At 35.8% G+C, this 12,510-nt stretch overlaps 2 protein-coding genes across 8 annotated transcripts in view; both read right to left on the reverse strand.

The window, feature by feature from the left end:
- The window catches only part of LOC125228849 (CD151 antigen-like), a 239,643-nt gene that overhangs the window by 84,680 nt on the left and 142,453 nt on the right, over positions 1-12,510 (reverse strand). The gene's annotated exons all lie outside the window — the stretch shown is intronic.
- Positions 1,650-2,747, reverse strand: LOC125228735. The gene has a single exon (XM_048133396.1). It carries the CDS (start codon positions 2,745-2,747, stop codon positions 1,650-1,652), a length of 1,098 nt encoding a protein of 365 aa, XP_047989353.1.

Here is a 12,510-nt window from a genome sequence, read left to right on the forward strand (position 1 = left end):
GAATCTTAGCTACCTGCGCATTTTTGTAAATAAATAAACGAGCGGGAAATCCATTATTATAATTGCGCTCTATGTTGATGACATAATGTTGTTTTCTTCAGCTGATTGCCGAGATACGGCTGGAATCAAAGAAGAATTAAAGAAGGCCTTTGAAATCAAAGACTTAGGGCCAGCTCATCACATTCTTGGAATGAGGCTTTGCAGACAGAATGACGAGATTACTCTAGACCAGTCAAGCTATATTAAGAAAGTGCTAGAACGATTTCATATGTCGGACTGCAAACCTGCACGAACACCTATGGAAACAGGTCTGAAGCTCGTGAAATCTACAAAGAAAGATTGTACGCACGACTACAGAGGCCTGATAGGATGTCTAATGTACATAGCGGTATGTACGCGACCAGATATTGCGCATGCTGTCAGCTCACTCAGCCAGTTCAACGACACGTACGACGAGACTCACTGGAAGGCAGCGAAACGCGTTCTTCGCTATCTGAAAGGTACGCTTAATCATTGTTTAACTTTTCAGAAGTCAGGTTTAGACATCGTCGCATATGCTGATGCTGATTTTGCGTCAAATGAGATCGATCGCCGATCTTATACCGGTTTTGTGTTCAAAATCGGAAATTCTACTATCTCATGGGAGAGTAGGAGACAAAAGACAGTCGCTCTTTCAAGCACGGAGAGTGAGTACATGTGTCTGTCAGATGCTTGTAAAGAGGCTCTCTTTCTACGCAAGTTTCTGTTCGAAATTTACGGGGTACAGTATAGGATTACTTTGTTTAATGACAATCAGTCTGCACTGAAATTGTGCGCTAATTCTATGTACCACGCCAGAACGAAGCACATCGATGTACGGCATCACTTCATCAGGGAAATCGTTGAGGAAGGTACTGTCGTTTTGAAATACCTATCAACTGATGAAATGGTGGCCGATGTTTTAACGAAACCATTGGCAAAAGAAAAACATGATAAGTTTGTTAGTCATTTATTTGTATCATTAAATAAGTGACTTGGCTCTAAGGAATATACTATATATTTGTGAAGGTATAGTTTGTTTTAGATCCGTTTCATGTATGTTTTGACTATTTGTAGTTTTATATGTTACGGATACTTTACGAAATTTACTGATACCTTTGCTATGCCTATTTTTGTGTTGTAGGTAATGTTTTGTTTTTAGACAGCGGATGTGTCTAATGTATTTGCTTAGATTACTATGTGTTTAATGTATGTGATGTACATGAGTTTATATTGGTTCAAGGGCCAATGTTAGAACCTACGTAAGTTTATTAACTATGAAGTTCGTATGTGCACCATTATAAACTCTACTGGTTGAATAGAATCGTCTTCTAGACAATGTCACACAATGTAAACATGTCAGTTTGGTTCAGTTCGTTTGCCTGTGCGGTCGGCCGGCCGCACAAATATACATTGGAAAACTATCTAGTATTTTATTTACTGTGTCCACGGATATTTCCAACTCATATTACATCATAGTTATTTATTAAAACAGAATTATACAGATCCAAACATTTCGTTCTAAGTCCACGTACGTTCTGATAGTACACAGATAAAGCCAGTTTAATGAATGAAAGAGAAGATACAAATATATTATACCTAATACCTATAAAATAAATATTAACTTAAGCTTAGAGCGAGTCTAGATTTGACAAGTGTTTAATGACTATTGGCGGCGATGATTCGTCTTTCCTGACGTAAATTCTGGCGTTTCGTACCCACACAAATTTATACTGGGCCTCTTTACATTTAATGCGAGTTGCTGCGTGCAATCTCTTATTTGCTGGCGACAGATGCTCCGACACGTATACTGGGGACCTCTCCCCAGCCAGCCCAAGGTGGGATGTGTTTAACTTTTCCGAAGGGTGGGCCTTGTTGAACCTTGAAACAGCCGAGTAGAACCCGTCTCGGCTAAGTCGGTTTTTTAGTTTTAATATAACTGTGCGCGGCTGCTTGCTCTCCCGGTTCAGTTTTGCTACACGAGTACAGTGAACAATGTCCGGTTCAGAAAGCGGATATGAAACTGTTTCAGCTACCCTTAAAATCACGTTGCTTAATTTTTCGTTATTGTACTCGGTTATTCCGTGAAACTCCAAATTTGATTCGCGCAGCTGCTGTTCAAGGTCGTTGACGCGTTCCTCGAGGCCCAGAATTGTAGGCTGAATTCGATTGACAGTAGAGTCTATTGTTTTAACATTCAAGTTTAGCGAGTTCAGAGATTTTTCAAACTCGTCTTGCCTGTTGCCATTAAAGTCTACTGATTGCTTTAGTTCGTTCAAGTCCTGACGAATTGGCGCCAGTTCAGCTTTCAGGATGCCTTTGATCAAAATGGAAACTTCAGTCTTTAGAGCGTTTCTTATTTCGAGCCGTATTGCACTAGTAACCTTTTCGTCGAGATAAACGGTACTCCGGGCATCGGGGTTCACAGAAGATTCCTCGTTCTCGATCTCTGAGTCAATGTACGTTTCTGTGTTCGTCTCGCTCATCAGCGGGTTAGTAGCGTTGGTATCAGACGCCGACCCTCGTGTCGGGGTGCTAGAGTTGTCGCCTACGCGAGGAATTTTTATGGTGCAATCAGGACAGAGCCAGTCGGCTGAAATTTTACTCGCAGGTGGAGTTAGCGGTCCTTTGTATCCTACACACGATTGATGAAAGCTGTTTTTGCATTTAGGACAAGCTACACGCAGTCGCTTTATTTCTTCTTTACAGCCACCACAAAAATACGGCATTTTATTGAGTCGCTTTAATTCGTCCGGCGTGCAGCGCTGCAACTTTGAACACCTAGTATGATAAAGTATGTGAAAAAAATGCATTTTATTCATTTTAGACATTATGTTTCTTAGAGATATTTACTGCTTAAGACCTACACAAACGATATCTGAATAGAAATAGTGTAAGTTTATTTTTTCAAAACAACCGGGTTCGATTCCCCAGCTGGGTACACTTTTTTTTTTAATTGTATGAATGCAGTTTTTCTTTTTATCAAAATCGGTGACATGGTTCCTAAGAACAAATCTTCGTATGTCTTATAGTTTCAGACTTTCCCATACTGACCGATTTGAATGGGCCACCCTGTATAATTAAAAGTGATTCAATTCAACCTTATCTACCAGACATTTTCTACCAGTCAATCTTAGAGAAAAGTATTAGAAAAGGTAGTAATAGGAAGTTTACACACAATAAATTCTTAAAATTCCTACGTCGTTAATACTAGTAATTTTCCTACCGTGCCAACAAGCTGGAAACTGCATTTCCACGCTCCATTCATTCATTAAATCAAGCATTTCCTGGTCATTCCAGAACTTTCCCTAAAACTGGTTACGAAGTCGCGATCTTATGGTAATTGCGGTACGATTTATTGTTATCGAAGTCGTTGGCAGGACATGGCGTGGGCGGCAAATTAATCACATAGCTTTGTGTTGGGCCAAAGTCCAATTTACATGACAAGGCTCAGGACATGGGTCAGCCAGATAAAACGTAGCTTTGATCAGATCGCGGGTGACATGTTTGTAGATGGCTATATTTTCGTGGAACCCTTTACTATTGGGGAAACTAACGGAATGTTCACACGTATTACGTTGATTTCTATGAAAAGCAATTATGTAATTTGCTTAAAATTTTGTTTGTGTTATGTTTACTATTAGGCTTTGGACGTTTCAATGAGTTTTACCCCGGTCTGTATAATTTATACTTTTTTTCTCTCTTCAGATTAGATGATTTCATGCATGTCTAACGTTTACTGAAGTTATTACCTAACTTTTCTAATATTATGAAGTAACTATTAATTCATTACAAATATTACAATTAGGTAACTAAATCTGGGAAGAAGTACGACAAACGGTTTATTTCGTCAGCAAAATGCGGCCAAACGTACACTAATATCCGAAGGCTCTATGAGTAGAAAGTTAACAGCTGCATCGATATATGTATCCGATAGCGACTGTACAAACACCACTTTAAAAGTCTCTTTCTTATCAACTGTTTAATATGGGAAAAGTTTTTCAAAAAGTCATTCCACCGAGTGAAGATATTCCGGTCACAGTGAATAAGTGCGCGGCTCCAACGGGCCAAGTTCTCGCAAAGTTGCACAATAAAACGGCGGGCTGCCCTTTTGCTTACATTTCCAGGCACGTATGTTTAGAGAGGCGGCTGGACTATGGACCGATACCTCAGTAACTTGCCTTGAATTAGGAGAGCATAAATTCATGAAAATAACGATTTGTCTCAGGAAGGTATCATTTTGCTTGGTGTATTGAGTGAAATGTTATATGAATAGAGCTTTAAAACACCCAAATGTGCTGGGAAGTGACGGTCATTTTGAATAAGGAGATGGAGTCTAAAACTAGGGAAATGGATTTTATCGAGTGTATTGCAAACGACAGGCAAGCAAGTATGGTCGCGTGATTAACGATGTAACATCAGGCCGTCCTTCTCGCACTATTAATAAGTGCGATAGGGACGCACCGATGTGACAAAATGTATCCAACTAGTGTGCTACGCCCGCAGGATGTTATATAAATTCATTATACACGATATATAGACAATCCGTTTTCAATATTTTTGTTTTATGAGTAACTATCGCGCTAACTGAAGACAATATTGAGATGAAGTCTAATTAAGTAGCTGCATTATAATTGTGTTCTTAAGCTGCGCATAAAAATAGCGGTTTTGCGGCTTTCGTCGGTGATAAAAGAGGTGGCGAGGTGGCAAATCGGACGCAGCAAGCCAGCTTTGTAATGGACCATTAACGGTGTGGCTTTAAGCTGCATAAAGGATTAAAGCGGAAGAGTTCGACCTATAAAACTAAACGAAAATATCCCACATCGTTGAAGTTTAGTCTAAAAAATGGTATCAGTGGACTGCCAATATGTGAATGTATACTTTCCTTGTTGCTAGTTGGTTGGGAAGATATTTGTGAAATTACAATTTCACATGTCGGTAACAATAAAAGGTTGGTAGTCGAACTATGGTTAATGTAAAACTTTGTGAAAATATTTTTTACAGTCTTATTATAGGTACAAAAAGAATGGAAGACTAAGATGTTTATAAAAAACGGCCGTCCCCTTTTCCCTTAAGCAAAAAATAACCAAGTAGATAACAAAATAACAAGATGGTTCGCAAAGCGTTGCACCATCCATCATCGCCAAATCGTCAACAGCTCGTTAACACATTATGTTTGTTTTCTCGACGAGAATCGTGTCACTCGTGCTCGTGTCAATACCCGCTAACATCATTTTATTTCTATTCTTGTGCAAGATTGTCGGTATTGATTTATTTGATTATTTTGAAAGATAAATTGCAATACAAAGATCCTGAGTATGTCTTTAACGTACGTCCAAAATAGAGATATGATATATTGAAAGTCTCACCTTGTGTGGTAGGGCACAGCACGTAACAGTGAATATAATTTCAAATATGAGTATTCCAAAGCAGAGCCCATTAAGGAATAAGGTCCCAATACTTGCACAAAACCGCAGCATAATAATGTCAGTGAGTAAGGTTGCCAGAGCTCATGAGGGTGCGAAGTTTCGGCAACACTAATGTACACCTCACAACACTGGAGTTGAAGATGTCTACAGGTAATGGATACTGCTTATCAATACGCGAGGTCTTTGTTTGTTTGCTACCGACGTTAAAAAAATTTAGAACGCCGTCAAATTACATATTTGGGAAGGTGTCTCGGTTTAATTACCATTAAGTTCGTTGTCACAGAAAATTAATTATCATTTACTCACAAATTTTTGAGCCTGGCACCTGAAATACCGGCGAAATACCTGCTTTGTTCATATCAAATTTTGGGTCTTATATACAAACTGGACTGAAAAGTAAAAATATTGGTTAATTTATTTGGTTAATTTATTTTATGTAATTGGATACAGAACCCAAGAAAATATTTACTTTAATATTCTGATGTCTATTTGGTTTCACTCGTAATGTTTCAAAATAATCATCTTTCATTGAAGCGCTGGAAAAACATTCAAAGCTTTTGCCACTTTAAGGGAATATTTGCGTAACCTTTGGCTCTTGGCATTTTACGAATGAGATTCTGATTTCAACTCTAATAATATGGTGGATTTTCTTTTTGGTTAAATGGTGCTACGAAAAAACTGTCTAAGAAGATTGCCTTCCTCTCCCTAGGAAAAACACAAATCGAGGAATCAGTATATCGATTCCTATCTAGTATCAATAGTTTCCTAGGGGTCAACTTCGGTAATGTACTAAAAAGCAACCAAATAAAAAAATAAAGTGGAAAATTATTGATGATGATTATTGAAAGTAAATATTATATGTAAAAGTAACTAATTTTACAAAGGTAAGTAATATCGAGGAAGCAGTTATTTTGAAACAGCAATGCAATGCAGCTGCCGTTTAAACGCAACACATTAATAATAAAAGTTGAATAAATGAGTAAGACAGCTACCGTCTTTTATAAGAAAAGTTTCACTTGCTAGTTTCTAAGTTTTTAAATTAGATCTCATCACTTTCCTGCGCATAAAAGAATACTTTTTATAGTCCTCTGTCTTAAAAAAAGTGCTTTATCGTATTTTTCTACAAATGTAAGTAAATTGTACTGAAGATAAAACAGTGTCAGGTCGCGCTTACTTTAAACATGTCGAGTGGCCGCTGTTATTTACTGCTTTTTACACTTTTGAATTGTAAACATAAAACTACGTTGCTGCGGTAATTTACAACATATAAAAAAGATAAAAAAATAGCATCATATTTTTGACACTGAGTTATGTATTCGCTGACGTCGTAAGTATATACATAATATGTTGCGCACGCATTTCCAAATACATAAGTAGGTATGCCATTGTAAGGCTTTATAAATATACTCGTGGTAAGGACACCAGGCTACTATATGAAAATCATTATTCGGATTGTAGATACATATACCTATCTTCTATGCTATAAAATGTCTACTTTTAAATAAAATTGTTTCTAGAAGTTTTAAAGGCAACACGGGCTTAAAATTGTATCAATGCACAGAATATATAATAGTACAAGTACAGAAGGCCCACTGCATTGATGTTCACGAAATGCCGCCTTTTTAAATACCTACAAAATTCTTACAAAGAAACGAGCCGCACGTGCGCGGCGTCCGGTGATAGGGTTACCAATGGATCCAAACGAATTAATACTCACATAAAATGTTATACTATTATATTCAAGTCTTGGGTATTTTCTAGTTATATAATTATACTGTATTTATATATTTTTGTTCAAGTTCCAACATCACAAGCCTTATTGAACTTTTCCGTGGGAAGTAGATCTGTGTAAGAATGTCTTATGGTTTGGTATGGTCTATCTTATTTAATATATGTCTATTTAAGTAAGTATTATTAGCCATTCCACACGCGGACATCGCTTAAAAAACCTGACGACGTAAAGTAACAATAGAAAGTGCGAACGTGCATTCCGTGAGAACGCGCGCCACCCTGAGTAGGCCGCGAACTCGCGGCCGCCAGGATGTACTTGTAGCGCGGCGATAGAATCACGGAGTGAGCCGCCCCTGTTCAATGTTACTTTTTCAACTTGATATACCAAAACCTCAATCACTCATTATGAATGACTACATTGACTACATTTTATAGTCACAACTGAAAAAACTGTATAAAATAGATTTTTTCTACTTGTCGACAGTAATCTGTCAATTAGGACACCACAGACTAAACTATAAGTGCAAACTTTTCAGTGTTGGATACTCTATAGCAGTTCCGACTCAATTATAATAAGCTCATTATAGTTGACTTTAGTTAACTGTAATAATTTCAAAAATAGAACTTCATACAATTTCTATACAATACTCTGTCAAACAAGTCTGTCAGTAAATAAGAACAAAGAAAACTATATGCATCCTTTTCTTTAGGGTGGTAGAGAAAAGGATACCTATAGTTTTCTTTGTTCTTATTTACTGACAGACTTGTTTGACAGAGTATAATTTGCGATACCTGGCAAATTTTCCTGCATCTGAAACACATTTTTTTTTATCTTTCGCGTTATCGGTCAATCAGAGACGGTTATTACAAACAATTGGTTGCTAGGTAATTCGATGTTGATAGTTACAACGGTGAACGACTCTATTAACATTAATTTTAACTTGCATGAATGATGATATTTCCGTCCATTGATGATGAAGATGATGACTCGTAGAAAAAGTATTGTATACAATAGTGATATTTTATAATTAAGCTTTTCGCTCTCGTACCGTACTATTAGGCTACTCAGCAAGCTTCGTGGCCTAAACATGGTATTCGACTGAAAAGCTTTGTATTATATCACGATTGTATAAAATACTATACTATCGCATTCATATTTTTCAATTAAATACCTAGAAAAGGCTACATAGTGAGTTGGCAGATTGTGTTAGTCGCCGTGGATAAAATGCACGCAATCAACGGTATATTGTCTTTGTAGTTGCATTTTGTTTGAGCGTGCACTGCACAAGTTGCAAGTTCATTTAACTGTAAGTATTTTTATTATCTTCCGGGCAATGCTATTATTAAAATTTAAAACGTAAATTCCGTACTTTTATATTGAAATATGATTAAATGTCATGCAGACTAAGTAAGAATTTATTAGAAGAATAATATTTGTATCAAAACGTAAAAAAAATCATGTTACTACTTCGTCTGCGTGGAATTACTAATTTGGAGAGTGCCTGAAAAAATAAGGCAATAACATTGAAACATCAAATGAACAGACGCTGCATGATTTTTTTGTCACTTTTGGGGTGGAAGTTAACTTATACCCTCTTATGGGATTATTTCTGGGTTAAAAGGTATCCTTTGTCCTTACTTTATGTCCAAATGCGGTCAAGTTCGAATAATTCATGTCAGTAAGGGCACAATTTTGTGACGAGGAAGTAAGTAATGAGTTAATGGGTTTGCCACACACGCTCCCTGTCCGCACCCGCGCATTTTACACGATTACAGCGTACAGTTTGCATCAGTAATAGCGGACGAAGCACATCAAAGTATCTGACATCCTGAATAACGTTTCTTAATAATGATAAATGTGCCCCGTGTGGTAACGGGTTAAGAATTTCACCACCCCCTTTCTACCCGTGGGTATCGTAGAAGTCGACTGTGGGATATGGGTTAAATTGTGGCGTAGGCGAGAGGCTGGCAACCTGTCACTGCAATGTCACAATTTGGATTTCTTTCAACCCCTTTTTGCCGAGAGTGGCACTGAAACTTAGTAGTTCATGTGCTCTGCCTACCCCTTTATGGGATACAGGCGTGATTATATGTATGTATGTATGTATGATAAATAGGTACAGTTCGCGGTCAGAGGTTTACTATTCATTTTATTGTTTATATTTTAGACACAAACCCGTTTCATAGCATTCATTTGTTCATTGAGGCTTATCTGCACAAGTTGTTTTAATCCTATTACCATCTATAGATGGTACGTCAGAAGTTAAAAAAAAACCGGCCAAGTACGAGTCGGACTCGAGGGTTCCGTACAAACTTTTTTTCTACCTAGTTAAAATAATCTCATGCCTTTCATATATCTCTAATGACTTGACTATTTTTTTTATATTACCCTTCAAAAATAGTTTATTTACCTTCAATTTGCGCTTCTTTCTAACGATACCCCACTTGACCTAGTAACTTGAAATTTACAGTTTGCCCACCTTTCATGTTGGCCATTTTCTACAACAAAAATGAATACATTTAAAAATATTCTACTTTCTATTTGTAAAGGTTTACAATGTAAACAACTATTCCAAATTTCAAGTTGATGGCATTAGTAGTTCTCGAGATATTTAGGAATGTGACAGACGGACAGACAGACGGACAGAGTCGCACCATAAGGGTTCCTATTGTAGGTACCTTTTTGGTACGGAACCCTAAAAAGGTCTTCCATTTTCCATTCCATTCTACAATTCAGACGAATTGCTTGTCTTGTATAATATTAAGTCTAATAGACGATATAAATGTTACACATCTTCAATAACCAATAAAAATGTAACGTAGGTCACATTTATTTCAGTCAATATAATATATTCGTACTAGTCGACGTCCTCGCCACTCTGTGTATTGTGTAAAGTAACTAAAGAGCCGTTAACAGAATTTATTCATTTTCGGTTCATGGATAATTCATTTCGTCATATTACTGGCATAGCGAAAACCGCAAAGCGTCGAACGCGTATTAAAAGCCAATCAGCCAGATACCAAATCAGGACCAATTCGATTGTGCTTCATTATTATTGTGAACTAGCGACCCGAACCGGCGTCGCACGGGAAGCATAAAATATACATAGTAAGTTTTCCTTAAAATAAAAACTTATGAGCTTATGACATTGCGGATTTTTTGTAGAACATATTTTTTTGTTACTTCTAAAGGGTGGCGCTTTCGAAGAAATTTCTTAGCTAGCGTCTTTTTTCCGAGATAGATAGAATGATATTGGCGAGAGAAATAGTTAAGCCGCGATAATCAGTTTTAAGTATATGAAATACTGGAGTCAGGATAAAATTGTAAGTTTTCGTATTTATTACTGCAATGATTCTGTCTGCCGTTTTTGAGCAATTCCCGGCAACTTTGTACATAGCCACGTCAGCAAATTTTAATTGATCCTATTTTGTTACCAACATTTAGTAATATAAGTCGACTGTCGTAAGATATATACAGGTTAATTGTTATAATTAAGAAAATATAGATACTAGGGAACCTTAATGACGAAATAAAACTTAATAAAATCTCAATTCATCAACAAAATCTTGGTAACAAAATAGGAATTAATAAAAACAAATTTAACTTTTTCCTTAATTTTTGTACAAACTTTTCGAGAACTGCTGTTTTATTGTCAAACATGGAAACTTTACTACGGAAAGCAAAGTTGCCACAGGAAGGTTATTAATATTAGCTCATAGAATGCTTAAAATATAATTGTAAACCTGGCTGGAGAGTGGACACGCGGACATTTATAACATAATTAGGTTACCCACTTCTTGCCTATTTATATTAAGTTTTATTTAGTATGAGCTATAAGTATCTAATAATTATTAAGTAAAGTGATCGAATGATCAGAGAAGGTAATGTTGCAACGTTTTATTACAGAACTTAATTTGTGGAAAAATAATACATAAGTATAAAAAATAATATCAAAATGATAAAAGCCAGAAAAGCTACTGTAAATTATTAAAATATATAACATTAATACGAGTACATATGCTGAACAATTTGCTACGTATTTTATAATTATTACATTGTGTGATTTTCACCATTCGCATTATTTATTACAATTAATAAAGACAATATAAATACCTTAAATTTAATAGTATACCTACAGAACATCAAACCCTAAGTGAGAAAAAAAATTAAACTGTTTATTTCTTTATAATTGTTTATCAGTAAGTACATGCTAAATAAATATCAGACACAAAATAAAACACTTACATGATAATGTAAGCCGATGGGCTTGACTTATTTTTATGCATAAACAAGTATTATTTTAAGACGTCCCGAGGCAAAATGTCAGGCGACCTTAATCAGTCTTTGAGGAGCTTGTTTTGCCTAACAATGGACTGAAGTATGAACATTTTTGAATCAAGAAAAAATACCCTTAACATCACTTCTTAAGAATTCTTGTTTTGTTACGGGTAACAAGAACTTATATATACTATAATGGACGGTAATGCCATTATGGACAAAAAACACAAATCTTTGAAAATAAGTAGGTACCTATATAAAATTAGTTTCTAAAAAACTTTTACTTAAAAAAATATCAGGATGAATTTTTAGTAATGTTGCTAAGAGAGTTGAGTTCATGTATTTTATACATGAACTCAACTCAATAAATAAATAAATAAAACAACTAAATAAATAAAAGTCGGTGTACATTTGAATAAGTTTTACATACTGCGTTAACCTTGAGATAAGGTATAAAATGTATACTAGTTTGTTACTCCACAGATATAAAGAAATAGTGCTATTTTGCGAGTGTCCATATCTGGAACCGGAAACCTGTATACCTCTTATGATGGACAAGGAACAATTTACGAAACCAAAATTTGCAAGAAACAATCCTATGGTAAAATAAACGCAAACTAATTTTACTTGGGGTACTTATTTAAAAATTACTCATTTTGTATCAGTTGGCTTTTAAAGTAAAATTTTAAACTTATCTTACTGTCCATAATGGGGCATCCATTACTGGAGACCATTTCTATGAGGAAACCAATAGCAGTATCTATTCTGAAATACGCTTGAAATGTAAAAGAAGAATAGGACATTCAAGTTTTAACACGCTTAGAGTTAGAATTTTTACATGTATCAGTGAAATATCAAAAATAGGCAAAATTTAATCTTAAACTGTCCATGATTGAGTTCGTCACCTTACCTACCTCTAACTGATTATTATAATCTTACCTTTAAATTAATGGATTTCCCAGAACTGCCTTACCTAAAAAAAGAAAATACATACATACATACATACATACAATCACGCCTGTGTCCCATAAAGGGGTAGGCAGAGCACATGAA

Source organism: Leguminivora glycinivorella, chromosome 8 (assembly GCF_023078275.1).
Source record: "Leguminivora glycinivorella isolate SPB_JAAS2020 chromosome 8, LegGlyc_1.1, whole genome shotgun sequence".
Lineage (NCBI taxonomy): Eukaryota > Metazoa > Arthropoda > Insecta > Lepidoptera > Tortricidae > Leguminivora > Leguminivora glycinivorella.